At 49.8% G+C, this 19,990-nt stretch overlaps 1 protein-coding gene across 4 annotated transcripts in view; it reads right to left on the bottom strand.

The window, feature by feature from the left end:
- Positions 1-19,990, bottom strand: part of KCNIP3 (potassium voltage-gated channel interacting protein 3) — a 118,687-nt gene that overhangs the window by 61,070 nt on the left and 37,627 nt on the right. For 2 of the 4 annotated variants that reach the window (XM_083629622.1, XM_083629623.1), the window contains exon 1: positions 15,037-15,481. The exons of the other annotated variants lie outside the window; for them this stretch is intronic. In XM_083629622.1, the coding sequence (XP_083485748.1) occupies positions 15,037-15,466 (430 nt within the window). In that variant the 5' untranslated portion in view covers positions 15,467-15,481. Of the gene's footprint in view, positions 1-15,036; positions 15,482-19,990 lie in introns of those variants that run through there. 4 annotated transcript variants of the gene reach the window in all.

The following is a 19,990-nucleotide window of genomic DNA, read 5'->3' as shown; positions in this document are numbered from 1 at the left end:
GAGAGAGCTTAGGGCTTCTGCAAACTGGAGCTGGCTGTATGTTTACAGCTCTTTGCAGTCACATTAAAGTTGGGCAGTCCACATGACGTTACCCTCAAATAACAATATTGATGCTTTCCCTCTATAAACTCACCAAGTTGTAGGAAATTGGGCTCCAAACTGCTTCACTTGGGGTCGCAGATTATTTGCTCTGGTGTTTTGGGGTGGGTGGATCACTTTCTGCTACTTCCCTTTCCACACCCACAGCTTCCTCAAGGTTTTCATGTCTTTTCTGACTATTCTCATATCTATTTCCAGTGCATTCCTAAATGGAGGATTCCTCACCCATTTTTGATTTCTCAGATTTGCACAAAAACAGAAAACTGCATACAGAAATTTAGAATTGCCTGACTGTGCTTTTGCACATGTCTTGGGTTGGGAATTTTTTTGTATAAAAACCCCCAAGGTGTGCATATAGCTGTCTGCATGTGTGCCATGTCAGTACTTAATTAGCATAATAGAATCAACAAATTAGAAGACAGGATCCAGGACAACATACCCTCCAACATCTTGAGTTCCAAAACTGGGATGTGTCTCCCCCCCCGTACCCCCATGTGAGCTGCAGGACCCATGTGGCATGCGTGATCACGGAGCCGAAAAGATGCGCTTTTTCGGAGGCTGTGTTCTGAGTTTGGAAAGCTCTGCTGTAGACAATGTGCACTGCTTCCCCCTAGTGGAAGAGGACAAGATTACAAGGGAGAGGTTTACTCTGGAATTGAGAAGTTGTCTCCCTCTCAGCTCTCTACAGAACATCAACATAAAACTGTCATCAAGCTGTTGCTGCTGCTGTTGATTTTATTCTGCCCTCCCTCCGCTCCCCTCAGAGGAGCCCAGGTCAGCAAACAAGGAATCAATAAAAATAATACAAGAAATAAAAAAACAACTGCCGTGTTGGCTGGGGTTGATGTGAGGTGTTGTCCGAAACATCTGCCCCAGGCTCGCTGACACAACCATGCAGAATGCAAACCCAGCTCAGTCAGTAGAACATGAGACTCTCAATCTCAGGGTCATAGGTTCGAGCCTCCGAAGATTCCTGCACTGCAGGGGGTGGACTAGATGACCCTCGTGGTCCCTTCCAACTCTATAATTTTACTATCAGTCTCAGGAAAACAAAACAAAAGAGAGATTTCAGAGTTCTGAACTGTTTTGTTTCAGGGGAGACCCATGTGGCCTCCCAGGTGCTGATAGACTCCACCTCCCATCAGCTCTGGCCAGCACGGCCAATGTCCAGGGATGATGAACCATCCAGGCCCCTGTCCCTGTTTTTTAAGGGACTGAAGTCTATACTTCTCAGGGCCTCCTATTCCTCTCCTGTTCCATCAGTTTCAATCATGAAGCAAGTGACACAGGGAGCCACTCTCCTGAAAAATGCATGAGTGCTAGGATAAGTCCCCGGAAGCAGCAGCAGGAGGAGGAGGAGGGTGCACAGATGAGCTGGTCCAAGGATTTCAGTGCCAAGGACACACTGGGTCTCCTTGAGCCAAAATAATGTATTTTCAGTTAGACTCCCTTCCTCTTCTTCCTCTCCTCTTCCTTGTCCCCTGAAAAGATTGCATTGCAAGCTCTTTAAGTGAGCACATACATAAAAAGGGTGTTTTTAAAGCACAGCATGGTGATGAAGATTTATGCGGAAATACGGTGCATATGTTTGTAAAGAGTTTGTTCATCTGCATCAATCCTCCTGTGTTCCCTCCTAAGACCATTACAAACTGCAGACATTAATTTTTTAGGGAGGGATTTCACACCCATTATTTTCTCTCCTCCACGCCATGAGCATAGAAAGAACGGCTGCCCACAAAAATTCGCAGGTCTTTTTTCTTCACCAGTGAGTAACCAAAGCAAATATCTGCAAATGTGGGATCAGGAAGCTAGAACTGACCCCTGCAGGCAGGACGCAATGCCCAAGTGGCCAGAGATACACCAGGGTGATTATCACCCTCAATTACGTTCATCAGTCACTTTACACAATACAGCAGGGATCAGCAAACTTTTTCAGCAGGGGGCCGGTCTACTGTCCCTCAGACCTTGTGGGGGGCCGGACTATATTTGGGGGGAGAAATGAACGAATTCCTATGCCCCTCAAATAACCCAGAGATGCATTTTAAATAAAAGGACACAAACTACTCATGTAAAAGCACGCTTTTTCCCAGACCACCTGCAGGCCGAATTGAGTAGGCGATTGGGCCGGATCCGGCCCCCGGGCCTTAGTTTGCCTACCCATGCAATACAGTCTAAACTCTCAAAGCAATTTGACAAGGTAAAATGCAGCACATAAAAGCAACTTAAAACCAGAAAAACAAAACAATGAGCAAAACAAAATACATAAAATGTTCATCCAGCAACATATTATTAATAAAGACAAGTTCTACCACCCCACAAAAAGATGTGCACTTCAGAAGAAAGCAACATTAATTAACCAAAGGCTGGGTAAACAAAAAGGTCTTAGCTTGGTTCCTAAAGACTGGCAAGGATGGCACCAGGTACATCTCCCCATTACCAGTGCTATTTTTCTAGAAAAAGAGGTGCCAGAACTCATCATGAACACCTCCCTCGTTCTCTTAGAATGACAATGGTGCCCACTGGAGAGGTGCCGGAACTGAGTACCTGTGAGTTCCCTCTGAAAAAAGCCCTGACCATTAAATGGGGGGGGGGGGGCTGCACCTCTCCCGAGTGCAGGATGCAGAGAAGAGCCTCTGATGAAGACAGCAGGGTCTAGGCTGGTTCATATGGGGAGAAGTGATCCCTGAGGTGACCAAATGATAACTAAACGGAACCGGTATGCTCAGAGGCACAGGCAGATGGCAGGGGAGGACTCTTGCCACCCTGCTCTGCTTGTGGGCTCTCCTGGGCCTCTGTCTGCCCACTACTACAATGCCACACTGGTCCAGAAGGACTTGTCTTAAGCCATATTAAACCCTAAAGACTCTTCACCCTCTATTTATCACAATTCATTTCCTATTGACCCCTCAATATTTCACTTATTATTGACTGATTTCTGTAAGCAGAGAGACGGGACAACTTGTGTTCCACATGATTCTTGGCAGCAAATAAACGCCTAGTAATGGAGCAGGGATAGGGAACCTGGTTCCCTCCAGGTGTTGTTGGACTACAATTCCCATCATCCCTGGACCCTGGCTGTCCTGGATGAGCTGACAGGAGTTGGAGTCCTGCAAACATCTGGAGGGCCACAGATTCCCCATCCCCATAACAGAGGAAGAGTTCATAAAACTTTTGGATTCAGCCATTATGAATACCTTTACAAAGTTATGTTTGGTTGAGAAAAGGGCAACAAAACATGAATATATTTGAAAGAAGAAAGAAATGATTTAGATCATTTTGGAATGATAAACAAATGGGAGAACTGAAGCTAGCTGCTTTTCTGTGAAGTATCAAGTCAACTAAGACTTTGTTAGTTAACAAACCAATGCAAAAGTTTTAATCTTCTCTCACCCTGGCAGACCCTTTCAATTCACCCCAAGGAGCTAACTTTAGAAAGTCTCTTGCCAGGAGGGCAGAACAAGCCCTTCTGCTTCCCTTGCACTTTTCCAATCCAACGGAGCTGCTTGTGTCTCATCTGGGTCACTTCCCTTCCTCCTGCGCCAGTCAAGTTCCCATCGTTTGTCCTTCACGTTCTCAAGAGGCCTCAGCACCAGAGGGCAACTAAGTGCATTCCCCTCCTGTGGATCAATGCTGCTGACATAGGAAGAGGCCGACCCTACAGTCAATGGCGTCCCATCCCTGTATTTTTAAAAAACTGCATTCATATCCATTTCCATGCTGTTTAATATGATGGTATCTCTAAACAGTGTACAACAAATGAAAAGCACACAGCTGCTATACAAAAATACAATAAAACCATCAATGCAAACTACTAACAGCAATGAAAAGTGCAGAAATGAAATAAAGCATTTTAACAACCAGAAGACAGGGTCCAGCTTTAATTGTTTCTTTCCTAACTTGGAACTACACTTTGCACAATTTATCCCTGTCACATAAGCCTATAGATCTGCACACATGGAAATCCATATTTATTTATGTCTTCTGAACTCTTCATACTCTTTGCATTTCAGATGCTAGTTGATTAATTGAAAATGAATACCATCAAGAGTGACAAACATCTTCTAAGGTCCAAACACCATTCCAGCCCAATGCCCCAGGATGATCAATGCACCTGGGTGACCTTACTCCTAAATCTGTCCAGCTCTGGTTGCTGCCAACACTTGGCCTAGGGCACTACGTGAAGTGTCCCTCATGTGCTTCAAGTCAAACCAGGATGGCAATGGGAAGGAAGGATATTTGACCCAAACAGAGAGGAAGAACATACCTTATATCGAGTCAGATCCTTGGCCCATCTAGGTCAGGACTGTCTACACCAGGAATGGGCAGATGACAAGCTTGTAAGATCACATTTTCTCTGGCTGCCATCACCCCACAGCTTCATCTCTCCCTAGGTTCTGTAGGAAGTTGGCTTTCCTCATCCTTTTTCTAAGGATACAAGAACCTGCAGAATCAGGTCAGTGGCCCATCTAGTTCCTCATCTTGTACTCACAGTGGTCAGCCAGATGGCTATGGGAAACCCACAAGGAGGACCAGAGCACAAGAGCAGTCTTCCCTCCTGAGCCTTCCAGCAATGGCCATGTAGAAGCATTTCTGCCTCTTACTGTGAAGGAAGAGCACAGCCAGCATCGCCATTTCTGCCTCCTTGAAGCTCATTATATCTCCTGCTGCATCCTGATCTAGCCCCGCCATTTAATCCATATTTGACCCCTCTGGGGAATGACCTTGTTGCAGTATCTCAAGGGCCCTTTTGCAAATTAAGCCCCAATCTGGAGCATCCTTGGTGAGGTTTTCGCCTACAGACAAGCAGATGGCTGAGCAGCCTTGCAGAGAGGAAACCAACAACAGCTCGGTCTGGGTAAGTTATGTACAATTAACCAGCAGTATTTGAAACCCTTTGTGAAGCACCGTTTAATGAGGGCGCTGCAGAAGATGCAAGCAGGCAGCTCCTGAGCCAATCGGTCAAATCATCACAACATGAACTAGTGCTCAGTCCTTGCTGGGGTTTTTTGCCCATATGGTTAGAACATAAGAACACAGGAAGCTGTCTCATAGCAAGTCAGACCACTGGTCCACCTAGCTCAATATTGTCTACACTGACTGGCAGCTGCTCTCTAGAGGTTCAGCTAGGAGTCTTTCCTAGCTGAACTGGAGACACCAGGGAAAGAAGCTGGGATGTTTTCCATGCAAAGCAGCTGCTCTTCCACTGAGGTATGGCTGGTTTGCTGTGATTTAGTTGAAGACTAAGAAAGCTTTGAAAGAGATATTGGGAAAGTTTTGAGTCTTAAAACTTTCCAGGCGCCTTGCACAGTTTGTCCTAGGATGAGAAACATCTTGCCAGTGATGGGACTGGGAAACCCTTGAATGCTGTGATGTCACTTGTGGGAGGCATGTTAGGCAGCAGGAGGGAACTATCCATCTGCTCCAAAGAGCTTCACTAAGGAAGGAAGGCATTAGGCTGTCCATCATCACACCATTGAAGAGTGAAGATTTTCAGGGTCCATGCCTACAACAGTGTCAGCAGATAACTCAGGAAAGACGTAGCGAAAGCTTTTAGGCCAGTCCAAAATATGTTTGGATTTCTGGACTAGTTCAGATTCAGGAGAAGGAGTGGAAAAGGAGGTTCAGCCATCACTGGTTTCTGCTCCCTGGAAGAATACCCAGTGGAAAAGTTATATTTAAATGCAGATTTTGCATAGAACAACCAGGGAACAATTTCTTCTACTTCTTCTTCCTCCTGTTGCCCAATGGATCTTCCCTGAAAAATCTGTATGGCGTCTGTGTCCTGACCGAGCTTAACACTTTTTTTAAACAGTCAATCTCTCTTCGAGGAAAATATTACATTGAAAAGGACTCCAGCAGAGACACTTCCCAGTTTCATCACTAGGGAGGCCAGTTAGATGTGGCCAAGAAAGAAGATGACAGAGGACACAGCTTTTCATAACATTACAATTTGCTAACTTGTATGTATAGATGCAAACTTAGAAAAAAAGAAACCAGATTTAAATAGAAATTGAGTGCCTGTGGAGGCTTTTTTTTTTTTTTTTACTAGTTTTGGGGTTAGCAACCTTTTTTTTGACTGCATTTTATTTGTTTTGGGTTGTGTGCAGGTATTATTTTTCTTACTGTTGGGGTAGGTTCTGAGCAGCCTCAGGTTTTATTCTGTAAAATGGGTATTCTGCTGTGCCCAAAGCAGTTTCTCTGATTTCCCGATGCGCCATCAAAACAGAGAACTGTCCTCTGTAAAGTGGGATGCATGGTCACCTTGTCACACAGAAGCAACTTGTGTGCAGGACATGGAGCTTCAGCTGCTGCGTCGCGTCAGACAAATTAAGACAGCACAGGAAAGTTTACTGCTGCTGGCAGGCAGCAAATTTAAAGATGCCTCTCTCACTCTGGTGCTACAAATGGCCCACCTTGACCTGAATTGCCACTGCACCTAAACACCCTCACCCCCAGCCACTGCAGAGATCCAGCCAAGCAGACCGATTCAATTACCGCATTTGTGCAGCACTTTACCTCAGCCTGCCAATCACCAGAGCCAGGGAGCACCTTCTGCTTCAGACCACAACAACAGCATGAGTCACCTGGTGCTCACATGACTCAGGAAAATTACTGCCCCTCTTTTGCACACAGGATGTTGTCGCAAGGAAAGCATCTTTCCAATGGGTGCAATGGCCCTTGGTACTCTACAGTGAAGGGCACAGAGCACCAGCATCTGGTAGGTCCAGAAACAGCAGCAGCAGCTGCTGCCAGATTTGCCCAAGCGGAACAAACAGGAAAGCTTTCCAACCCTGTGCGTGGCAGCTCTGCAAAAGGCCAATTCCACACCAGGGATCATTAGGAAAGGAATTGAAAATAAGACTGCCGATATCATAGTGCCGTTATACAAATCTATGATGCTACCACACTTCAAATACTGTGTCACCTCACATCTAGCACATTTTTGCTGGCAGTACTCAGTGGTACACAGTACTGGCACCAGGAGTGCCAGCTTGGCCCCACAACCATGGCTGCCCGGGGCCATGGGTGCCATGCAGCGTGCATGGCCCTGGCACCAAAATTTGTGGGTGCCCAGCCTCTTCATGGGGAATCTTGTGGATGCTCGGGCACCCAGGGCCCCGGGGAGTTGGCACCTAAGACTGGCATTCCCCCAGAGATGCTCAGCCGCTTGGGGAGCTGTGGCATGCGCCACCCCCACCCCAGGGCTGGCTGGAGCACACAAGTCCTGCTCCCCAAGGAGCGCAAGAATGGGTGGTGTGGCACATGACACACTTCCCCCGCTGCGCATTGTGCTGTGCTGCCAGCTGCATGTGCCCTGGCCACCTTGCAGGCCTGGACTGCGCACTCCCCCCTCCTCCACTCAGAGAAAAAACCAGTAAAAGACACACCACCATTGAATGGGATCAAATCAGGCCACAACTTTATTGACTGCAGATGAAGTGGTCTGGCACAGGCAATGGGTAAGCATTTATTTCCGGCCCATCTGCCGGAAATGACATCAGGGTCACCCCGGCAGCGGGGATTCCTAGGGCTTACATCAAATAGGGGGATCCCCACAGGGACTGCTGCCTCTAGGAGCACTGAGGCCCAAGCCCCCCATCTGGGCATATGGACAGAAGCAACTCCTTCATGGATCCCTTTAATGGGATACCCTATTTCGGGGGGGAATGAGGTACAACCCCCGGCCCCCGACCAAGACTAAGGTCACCCAGTGCCTAAACCACCAGAGTTGTGATGACTGCTGTGAGGTAGGCAAACCCTCCAGGGCACAGCCAATTCGCCTGATAGGCAAATTCCTACCCGGCCACACTAATAAGGCGACCACCACAGTCATAGCAAGACCAATTTATTATGTAAAATGCAAAATTAAAGGAGTAGTTGGGTGGGTTGATCTGACAAAGAAGAGCTGGGAGTTGGGGGCTGGCACGGCTGTTGAAGTTCCCCAGGAGTGGACCTGAGGGAAGACTGCATGTTCCCTCTGGCTCCTGGAGAGCCCAGCCCTCTGTGCCAGCCTGCCATTGGCCAGTACAGGAGAGGCTGACGCAGGGCCAGATTTCAATCCGGGAGCACGAGATCAAGTTCACGCTCTGGCCAGACAAGCGCCCGGCATCCCAGCTCTGCATTGACAGTGGGGAGGGAGCTGCCACACCCCAAAAGAGGGATCAGCGGACTTGTGGTGGTCATGGTGGGGCAGGAGCCACTGGTGGGTAACAACACAATTTTCCTAGAAAAAAGACACTGCTCACATATTGCAGAGCTGAAAAAGGTTTAGAAAAGGGCAACCAAAACGATCAAAAGTGAGTACGAGGTGACATGACAGAACCATATAAAATCATTCATGGTATGGAGAAAGTGGACAGAGAAAAGTTTTTCTTCTTCTCTCATAAAAATAAAGCTCTTGGACATCCAATGCAACTGAATGTGGGAAGATTCAGGACATATAAAATATTTCTTCATGCAGCATCTAGTTAAACTATGGAACTCTGTCCCCACAGGAGGCAGTGATATAAAAAGAGGATTAGACAACTTCATGGAGAACAAGGCTAGCAGTGGCTACCAGCCACAGTGGCCATGGCTGGAGGCAGAAATGTTTTTGGATACCAGTTGCTGGAAGCCACAGGAGGGGAGAGGGTTTTTGTGCGTGAATCCAGACTGCGGTCTTCCCAACAGAGGCATCAGGTTGGCCACTGTGAGAGCAGGATACTGCCATTGGGCCATTGGCTTGATCTGGCAGCCTATTCTTATGTTCATACGCAGGACAGAGAAACCAACTCACTGTGGCTACTCTCAGAAACTCGGACGGATGAGTCCTCTGCCGCTATAACTGGCACCGCAAAGATCTGCTATGATTGGAAACCCCATCATGCAGAGAATGGCTTGGGTGCAGTAGCGGCGTGTGGGGTGGTGGGGAACTTCAATGTCACCCTCCCAATGACAGCAGCACCACGGCTGCTTACCTGAACGGAGTTATGATGGGACAGTGACAAGGCTGGGGTGGCATCATTGCACTGACCCTCCCACCAGAACACCAGCACAGGCACAGCCCTGACCTTGCTACTGTCCTAGCTTGATCCGGGTTTTTCAGAACCACCTCAGCATCACACATCATAAAACAATAACAATGTAGACAAATACACAGACATCAAAGATTTCAATGCCAGTATAATAGTGAGATTATTTCTAGGATCAAGGGAGTTTCAGACTGACAAAGCTGCAGGTCTAGCATGGGGTAGCTTTCCATCAGTTTATTAGTTTGAAAACTTCAATTGATGAAACAATCTTGAGGCTACCAAAAGCACATCAGGAGATCTCAGATGGACCAGAGACAATAATATTTTAAGGAGAGATCAATTAAATAGTGTTAGGTTGAAACTTGTGCTACATTTCTTCAACTTAACCTACCAAGGGTTAAATTGGTGCAAGAGACCCTAGGTGTGAAACAGAGGGTGCTTTGGATAGCTTTTTAAAAAAGTATTTTTTCTTCCCCATGAAACCCTCTGCAAAGAATTTCATCACTTTACTGCACTCCACATTGTGCTCTTCAGAGAGGGAAGCGATATCAAGATTTCATCCGCTTGCTTACCAGTGGTGTTGCATGCGTGGGCATGCAAGGCTGAAGAAAGTTCCCCAACCATAACTTTTACAGTACCTCTTCCTCACCCCCCCCCCTTTGCTAGGCTTCAGCATCTGTTCTCTGTTACGGGGCTCTTAATGAATTTTCTGAGCATTTGGGCACAACACAATCTAGTTCCACTGAGTAGCCAGCAGCAGGATTCTGCCACTTCTGGCATCACTCAGGGTCTGACGTGCTCAAGCGCTTTTACAGCAAACTTCATTCCAAACAAAACTGTCCCTTCCTGATGATATCATCTAGTTCAGCCTTCACTGACCTGGTCCTCTCCAGGTGTTTTGGACTACAACTCCCATCAGCCCCAATTAGCACATGCTGATGGGCATTTTAGTCCAAAACATCTGGACAGCACCTGGTTGGCAAAGGTTGATTCAGCTGGACTGAAAGCAACACTATCTCGTACATCAATGATTCCTAAAGTTACTCTGCATTTGACCTTCTCTTACCTTTCCATCTCCCCTACTGCCTTCTTTCCCTTTTTTTGTTCTGCTGTGTGAAATCTGAAGCCTCAGCGTCCAAAATCTATACACCTATTTGTCAAAGACCTCATACGTACATGTAAAGTGGCAAGCTCAGTGGTTGGACAGGTTCAGCGCAGAGGCTCAGCCTGTCTCAGAAAAGTCACAGGGAGTCAGAACAATCCACACCCTCAGCTCCCTGCAAACCACCACAGGCTGAAAACGTTAGTAGAGGCAGCACAGGAGAGATGCTGTCCCTCAGCCCAATGGACTTGCAGGACATTTCCCAGCAGAGGGAAAGTGAGCAGCCTGTTGGGTCTCTCCAGCCTGGTGATTTTCTGCAGGTGTGTCCTCCAGCATGCCATTGGTCCCATCTGTACTATACATTTAAAGAAGTATCATACCACTTTAAACAGCCATCTCTTACCTGCCCTGCCAAATTTTGGGAACTGTCATTCCTTAAGGGCACCGAGAGTTGTTAGGAGATCCCTGTTCTCCTTTAAGGAAGCTACAATTCCCAAGGTGGCTTAACAATCAACCCCTCTTCCTCTTGCTAATGGCCTGTTTGCAAGTTTTCAACAACTCAGTACAACTACACTTCTGTCTGAAAGCATCCTGGGAAAAAATCACTAAGTGACAGTGTGTCTTTGAATCCAACTGTGATCTCGTTTGGTTCATTGGACAGTATGGCACAAAAGGAACACAATCCTCTAATTACAAATTTACCAGTGGCAGCCAAACCAGCCATTGCAAATAATCTTTTTTTGGGGGGGGGGAGGAATGCTATAATACTATATCAGTAATGGAATGAGTGACTGAAGTTAGGACTAAATTCCAGAGAGGGAGGCTGTGGGTGAAAATCTGGATGCAAGGCAAAATCATAATTTAGCACTATAGAAATGAGCCTCAGTGAAGCAGGAATGCCTGGCGTGCTCTGGTCCAGGGGGTCACAAAGAGTCAGACACGACTAAACGACTAAGCAACAAATAGAAATGAGCCTCAGTGAGCCTCCAACTTGCACCATGACCCCTTCCACCCTCCTCTTCCTCCTCCTCCAGAATGGCCATGAGAAGAAGGAGATTGGACCTTGCCCAAATTTGTGAGGAGGTTAGACAACATCCGTTATTTATATTGAACATTCAGTCTCACTTTTTTGTCCGCAGGTTAGATGAGATTGTGTCACAGCAATTGCTGTCCCACACCTACCCCTGCATTTCATGTCACTTTCCTTATCTCAATGTGTGTGTGTCCATGGGGGAAGCAGGTGTGTAATGCAAGAACTCCAAACCAACTCTTGTTGCACAACCTTAATTGGGCAGTATGTGATTGAATCCCACATGCAAAATAGGGACAGACTCAAAACACCCTAAGTTTATATTGGCTGGGCAAATGAGCTGCAGTGCCTCCCCCGGCCATTAGGAGGGGCTGCTGCTGCTGCTGCACAGCAAAGTCCAGGCCAAGAGCTCCACCTGCCCGACAGCTGCCCTGGTGCTCCTTGGAGCACGACTGCAAAGCCCTTCTGCTTGAATCCCTTGGTGCCATAGAGCAGGGGTCAGAAAACTTTTTTCAGCAGGTGGCCGGTCCACTGTCCCTCAGACCATGTGGGGGGGCAGACTATATTGGGGGGGGGGGCGGTGAACAAATTCCTATGCCCCACAAATAACCCAGAGATGCCTTTTAAATAAAAGGACATATTCTACTCATGTAAAAACACACTGATTCCCGGACCGTCCGCAGGCCAGATTGGGAAGGTGATTGGGCCAGATCCGGACCTTAGTCTGCCTACCCATGCCGTAGAGTGTGTGCGCTGCACACTCCATTACACAGACACCATGGCTTCTATCTCATCCCTTGCTGGGTCTGGAGGGCAGGTTTTGCCCATGTCACAAGAGAGAGAAACTACCGTAAGTGGGTGCCCAGGAGGAAGTGCAGTCAGTTGGCATCCATGAGAAGGGACAATGTCCCTGCCAGCCTTGCAGCATATGGAAAAAATGATGTCCACTTCCGTAAGTACATGCGTGGGGGCAGCCATATAGTTTTCCTGTACAACTCCCCAGGAAGGGGCTGCACATTATGACATCCAGTCGCTTCCTGGGAACATTTTCAAAGCAATTTTACTGTGTGGCAACAGATCTGCTCTGTGCAGCTTAAGATGCTCAAAATGTTCGGAAGAAGAGAGCGGCAGCCCTCAGACCGCCTTGTGGGCACAGCACGCACCCATGTGTGGGTCAGTCAAATTATGCAGCTTAATCCGCAGGTGAACATTCCAATCCACTCATGGGTTGGGTGTGTGTGAAATGGGAAGGTTCACTCCAAATGTGGAGCGAACCAGAATTCTCTCCACCCCTACTTACTCCTAACTGTCCACCCCACCCCCCAAAATAGGTATCATTAAGCAATTCCCATCCATAAGCTGCTTCTATTGAACAGCTCTTCTGAACTACAAGGCCCATCCAAAATCCTCTAATTCCAGGGACTGCCAATCTACTACCCAGCAGGATGGTCAGGAATGATGGGAGTTGTAGTCCATGAATATCTGGAAGGAACTGCATTGGAAGGAACTGCATTGACTATCTATGAATTACTCTAACTTCAAGACATCTCAGCTTTGGGACTACCAGAGCTTCTAAATGGGATGAATGTATACGGTGTGAAGGAACTAGAGTGCCACTTTGGCATAAAACCTCTGCAGAGATATAGATGGAGAAATTAGCCAAGCTTCATGCAGCTGAGCGGAGCCTGGAAGGAGAGGTGTTTGAGGAGTGGGTGGGGTGGGGAGAGGAATGGAGGGGGGAACAGAACAGATGGAGTGCTGGAAGGAATAGGGGACCCTGCAGGTGGTCCTCTGGTAAAAATGATCTGCCCCTTCCCCATCAGGCTCGCTGGGTAGGGAGGAAGAGGAAGAGAGAGAGAGAGATGGAGTGCCACAGGGACTGCAGCCTGCCCCCCAACAGAAGAAGGGTGCTCCAGCCCTGATGTGGAATTGCTGCCACACAAAAATAATGCAACGAAGCAACGACAACTTCAGAAGCCCACTACTTCGTTTATGCTAATGTAGCAGGTAAGGTGCCGCTTACAAATCATCTAAAAAGATGACCCCGATTCACATCGTTTGTGACTAGGTGATGCCTGTGCCTTCCTGCTCAGCCTGTTGTGCAGGATGAAGCGACAACTTCAATCAAGACGGGTCTTTGGATTGTATCCAATGGTGTCTGTGCACAAGCAGGACACATTTCCACACATGCAACAACACTTCCCCTTCCCCCAGGATGTCCTCCAGATTTGCTCCGAAGGGTGGAGGACTCTCTGGAGCAGATCTGGGGGCTGCAGGGGGCAGGGCAGGCAAGAAAGTGGACGTTCTGTTGCCCAAGTGGAAGTTGGCTTCTGTCACATTGGATGAAACCACTTAAGCCGTACTTGGAGTGGATTGGCCTCCAATTAGAGGACCGCATTCTGAAAAACAAGACGCATGGGCACCCTGGCAGCAGGAGACCAGGCCAGTGTGAAGAGAGTGTGAAAAGGCCAGAGGGTTCTTTCCAAACTTTGAGCAATTTCACCAGTAGATTAATCAATTACAGCTGTGGCTGATTAATCTGTGCAACCTGATTCAACTCACAAAAGGCAGACTGAAGGGCATGGAAGCTTATGTCTTTTGAGACTATAATATTCTGGTGGGTGTGATCAGTGGCGTAGCGTGGGGGGTGCAGGGGGGGGCCGGCCGCACCGGGCGCAACATCTGGGGGGGCGCGCTCGCACTCGCAGTTCTAAAATCCACGGGTTAGGGGGTGCAAATTACTTGCCTTGCCCCGGGTGCTGACAACCCACGCTACGCCACTGGGTGTGATACTGAAATACCGAAGGCGGGGAGAAAAGAAAACCGAATGAAGAATTCTTTCCAGTTGAGCCAGTTCACACATTCTGCTTCCAGTCCCCCGGCTAAACAGCTGCCACATGTGCAGAGCTCAAGGGAGGAACATGGATGTGAGTGAACCAGCAGGCTTCTCCTTTATGAGGAACTCATCCCACCAGCAGACATCTGAGCAAAGGCCAGCATCCAGGATTAATTAACATTATACCTTGTCATCCTAGCAACATCACTTTCATTTGATCTTCAACGGCACACACTCCTGCCTGTACAACACCCAGGCAAGAAACACGAAACTTTCACCGGAGATGACTTATTCTCTCCGAAACAGAGTCTCTCTCTCTGCGCTGAGCCCTTGAGCTGGAAATCTACCAGTTTCCTGAAAAACACCACCCTGTGACCACCAGAACACACCACTTATTTTTTTCCTTTTGGAAGTGCCAACTATTGTTGCGGAAACCTCTCTTGTGGGTAACAAAGGTCTGGCGCATTAAAAAAAGTAACATTACATGTGGTTCGGAAGTGCCGGCTGTTTCCACATCTGGGGTCGGGAAGAAGCAGCAGCCACAATGTCCAAGTACCTGCTAAGGGGGAAGTATGCAAAGAGAGGAAAACAAGATGGGCCACAGAGTGGAAACTGTCTGTAGTCAGCACTTCAGCATCCAGCACCAACCTGCTGCACTCCAGGTGTTCCAGATGGGAACTCCCATCAGCCACACAGTCCTGCGGCTGATAGCAGCTGTGGTCCAAAGCATCTGCAGGGCGCCAGGTTGGCAAAGGCTGTCATAAAGGATTTCCTAGAGGGCGAGGTCCCTCTGGCCACAGCGTAGGCCTCAAGGAGGGCTCAAACGCCTTCCGCAAAAATTAATCTGCTTCTCTAAGCCCATCTCGGAACCATCCAGGGAAGTAACTACCACCACCGAGCAAGCCCAACTGGTGACCTCAGCTGCCTCTTCAAGCTGCTGGCAGACCCCTGGGCTTACCTTCGGACGACAGGTTGCCTGAGATGAGGCGGACAAAGCAGCTGATGAGGTTGTAGAGCTGCTTCTTGCAAGTGTGTCGGTAGTCGTGGATCTTGAGGCGCACCTCCAGGTAGCGCACAGGCTTCCCTGATGACGCTGATGCCTTTGCCTCTCCATTGAGGGGCATCCCGTTGCGCTCCAGCAGACTCCGCGGCAGCCTCTCCCCTGCCAGGCTCGCCTCCCCTCTGCCTTGGGCTCCCCTGACTTCCAAAGTTGCTCGGGCTGCCTTGGGAGAGAGCCGGGCGCCTGCCTCTTGCTGCACTGACCCTGTTCCCCTCTCCACCTGCGTACGCTTTGCCTCTTCCTCCGCTTGACTGCCTCTCTGGATCTCCTGGCCTCTCAAGGCAGGCCGCTTCCAAATTTGGATTTTCTCTCGCTGGCTGCTCTCCATTTCCCCTCTCTCCCACCCTCCCCTCGACTTATGATTCACTCACTTTCTAACCCGATTGCAGGAGTCCACAAACTCCTTTCTCTTTCCGTGGAGTCCAGCCTTTTTCTCCTCCCCCTCTCTGGCTGTTCTCTGTGGCCAGGGGCTCTTGGGGGGGCACTATCTGGGCAGCCGTCACTCCCATCAGTAGTGGGGTCAGCCTCGTCCGTCTGGAGCGCCTGCTGAGCCCCTGAATCCCTGCTTCAACTAGGATCCGCTTACCAGTAACTCAAACTCAACCCTTGTGGTCTCCAGGGAGAAGGGGGAAGAGACAAGAGAGAGAGAGCGATAAAAAGATTATCCATGCATTTTAACCCTCAGAGTCCTGCAAGCTGCCACAACTATTTTCCTGCACTCATCGCTCTCTTGTGCCGCTCCCTCCAGCCGCTTGAGGGTCAGCTATGATTCTTGAACTGGGGACCCCAGCGCAAATCTCCTCAGCCAGGCTCAGCCCCTTCCTCCTGAGCCTCTCAATATTCAGTGGTCGTCTGCTCTGTTGCCTGACTCAGCCATGTGTCACCTGGCCATGCGGGAATGCACGGGAGGAGCCCGGCTGCTGGATCAGGCCAAAGGGTCCCATCTACCCAGCATCCTGTTCTCACCTTGTTCTACGCACACACAGACACACTCCTCTCCATCCAGGGAAGACAGAGGCACTATCCCAGTTCAAAGACACAGAGCAGCTGGCAAGGGGTGTGGCCTGTGAAGCAGATGTGACCTGGGGATGATCCAAAGGGGCCACATCTAGTCCAGCATCCTGTTCTCACAGTGGCCAACCAAATGTAGTAGTAGACTTGGGGCTTTCAAATTTCAGCGGCACTCTGTGCAACACCAAAATATGATGCCCCCCCGCCTCTTGGCTTCCATTCTAAGTCATTGTGGTGGCACCCCCTGCAATGCCCTCTGGCTCAGCAGTGTGTCTGTAGGACACCCGCCCCTCAACCTCTCTGAGGGCCAGTGTGGTGTAGTGGTTGAGAGCGGTAGACTCATAATCTGGGGAACCAGGTTTGTGTCCCTGCTCCTCCACCTGCAGCTGCTGGGTGACCTTGGGCCAGTCACACTTCTCTGAAGTCTCTCAGGCCCACTCACCTCACAGAGTGGTTGTTGTGGGGGAGGAAGGGAAAGGAGAATGTTAGCCGCTTTGAGACTTCTTAGGGTAGTGATAAAGCGGGATATCAAATCCAAACTCTTCTTCTTCTTCTGATGTGGTCCAAAGGAAAGCAGAGCAACACATTTGGCACCATCTTGGCTGCAGGAGTTGCCAAAAGGAGGAGTAACAAGGCGCCATCCAACTGCCTTAGGGTTTATTCCTTAGCCTAGGTTTAGGAACAGAGTCTTCCTTCTTCTAGATGGGTTACCTTCCCAGGTTAAAGAGCCCCACCTGCCCCTCACTTTCCTCTACAGCACATGCAGAAACCGCCTTCTTGACTATTGAATGCAGTATTGGTTTTGTCCGCTGTTATGTACTGAGTTGAATAGGATCCAAACTGCAGCAGTCTGATTGGTCCTAGAACAATAGGATCCAAAAGGCAGCAGTCTGATTGGTCCAAGAACAATAGGATTCAGAATGCAGCAGTCTGATTGGTCCTAGAACAAGGCAGCAGTATGATTGGTTGGCAGGAACCACCCAATCATGCTCCAGATAGAAGTGAATCCACAACCTGATTGGCTTACAGTAGAATTCCGGAATTAGCCAATCATGTGCAGCCCATTGTGTAAATAATGTATATAAAGCCGATACCTTGAGGGGACATTCATTCATTCCTCCTCACCACTATGAGCTGAATAAAGAGCATGAAATCACTTTGCGACTCTGAGTATATTTCACTGGCGACGAAGGTGGGATCCCGCTGAGCTGACTGCCACACACAGCACCGCAGCACCGCCACCTGCCGCACCACTGCCTCGCACCATGTATCCAGGCTTCAGCTCCGGGACACAAGGAACTCAGAATGGCAACCAACAGCAGCTTCTCGCCGTTCAACCCAGCATCTGGAGACTGGGAAGCGTACGCCTCCCATTTCACCTTCCTCCTAGAAGCCAAAGGGGTCACCGATGAAGAAGACGCCAAGAAGAGGGCAATATTCTTCAGCGTCTGCGGAGAGGAGATGTTTGAAATCGCCCGGGCTCTCCTTGTGCCTGAAGACGTTGCTACTGTTCCATACAAAACAATAATGGAACAGCTGAAGGGGCACTTTTTGCCACAGCCCTCAGTGGTGGCTCGTCGAAATGCCTTCTACGCAAAGCGGCAAGCCCCTGGGGAAACCATAACTGGGTTTGTGACCTCTCTCCGCCAAGCCGCCCGGTTCTGCAACTTCTCAGAGCTGGAGAACATGCTTCGGGACCGCCTCGTCGGTGGCCTGAAGGATGAGAAGCTGCAACGACGCCTCTACGCTAAGAAGAACCTAACGTTCCAGGTCGCTCTGGAGGAGGCCCTGGCAACGGAAGCTGCTGAGAGGTCGACGCAAGAGGCACAGCCGAGCCAGCCGTCCCAACCGAGGGTCCACCACGAAGACCTCACCGACGACTCAGGATCCAACAGGGAGGAGGTCACCGAGTACAGCAGCGCACTCAAGCAGCCCACATACCACAGCTGCCTCGACGAGAAGGAGGGAACTGCGCAAGCTGTGGAGAAAGTCACGAGAGGAGGACCTGCTGTTTCCGCAACGCAGAATGCAGGCAGTGCAGAAAATTGGGACACATCGCCCGGGTGTGTCAGGCTCGGCCCACCCGACGCCAGGCATCAGATGACCAATCCAAGAGCCCCAGGTCCGGGGGCCCAACACACCAAGGCAACTCGACGGAGCTCACGGACTTCCAGGTATACCAGTTGCCCCACCCCAACGTAGAGAAAATTTATGTAGAGGTACAGATAGAGGGGGCCCCATGCCGCATGGAGCTTGACACGGGTTCAACTCTATCCATAATCTCGGCAAGGACCTTAAGGAAACTGTGTCCTACTGGGGGTCCCAAACTCAGGCCGGCCCCATTCACCCTCTGGGACTTCCAGAAACGTAAGGTCCCCACAATGGGGGTGGGGACCTTCAGGGTGCAATACCGAGGCCGGACGCGGCAACTGGACTTGCTTGTGGTCAAGGGCCCCTACATTAGCTTACTGGGATTGGCATGGTTTGGACCACTGGGGCTAGCTGTCACCGGGGTGAACCACACGAGCTTACAAGTGGACGTGGACGCCATATGCAAGGAATTTCCGGGGGGTTTTGATGGGAAATTGGGACAGTATACGGGGCCCCCCATTGCTCTACAGCTTGACCCCGCAGTACGACCGGTCAGGCTCAAGGCCCGCCGGGTCCCATTCACCCTGAAACCCCGTATAGACGAGGAATTGGACCGACTCGTGGAGCAAGGAGTGCTGGAGCCGGTGCCTAATGCCCCCTGGGAAACCCCAATCGTCACACCCGTCAAGCCTAATGGTTCGGTCCGCATCTGCGCAGACTACAAATGTACCATAAACAAGGCCCTCACGGCCCATGCATACCCAGTGCCAGTGGTCAGCCATGTCCTTGCCACCCTGGCTGGGTCGAAAATTTTTGGCAAGCTGGACTTGGCCCAAGCATATCAACAGCTGCCAGTAGATGAGGCCACAGCAGAGGCACAGACGATTGTGACGCACAGAGGAGCGTTCAGGGTAAAGCGGCTGCAATTCAGTGTCAGCGTGGCACCAGGCATATTCCAGAATCTAATGGACTCTCTCCTTAAAGGGATTCCTGGCGTCACCCCCTTCTTCGATGATGTGTTGATTGCCGGGCCCACACCAGAGGAGTTTGAGGACCGTCTCCGCACCGTTCTGCACCGTTTCCAGATGGCAGGTCTCAAGGTGAAGCGGGAAAAATGTCTACTAGGAGTGCCTCAGGTGGACTTTCTGGGATTTATGGTGGACGCAGAAGGGGTCCACCCGACTGGGGACAAGGTACGGGCCATTTGTGATGCCCCAGAGCCCAAGAACAAGACTGAACTTCAGGCCTTCTTGGGACTATTGAACTTTTACCATTCCTTCCTTCCCCACAAGGCGGCGGTAGCGGAGCCCCTACACAGACTCCTGGACAAGCGGGCCCCTTGGGTGTGGGGCCAGCACCAGGAGGCCGCATTCCAGGCAGTCAAGGACTTGCTTGTCTCAAACTCGGTCTTGGCACACTTCAACGAGAGGCTGCCGGTGGTGCTAGCATGCGACGCCTCGCCCTATGGCATTGGCGCTGTCCTGGGACACCAACTCCCGGATGGAAGACAGGTACCGGTGGCATACTTTTCCCAGACACTCAACGCAACCGAGCGGAACTACTCGCAAATCGACAAGGAGGGTCTGGCAATCGTGAAGGGAGTAAAAAAATTCCATGATTTCTTGTACGGGCGGCCCTTCACCGTGGTGACTGACCACAAGCCGTTGCTAGGCTTGTTTGCCCCCGAAAAGCAGACCCCCCAAGTGCTGTCTCCTCGCATCCTCAGGTGGTCAATTTTCCTTGCCAGCTA

Source organism: Podarcis filfolensis (genome assembly GCF_964270895.1).
Source record: "Podarcis filfolensis genome assembly, chromosome: 8".
Lineage (NCBI taxonomy): Eukaryota > Metazoa > Chordata > Lepidosauria > Squamata > Lacertidae > Podarcis > Podarcis filfolensis.
This window is presented reverse-complemented; position numbering and strand designations above follow the sequence as displayed.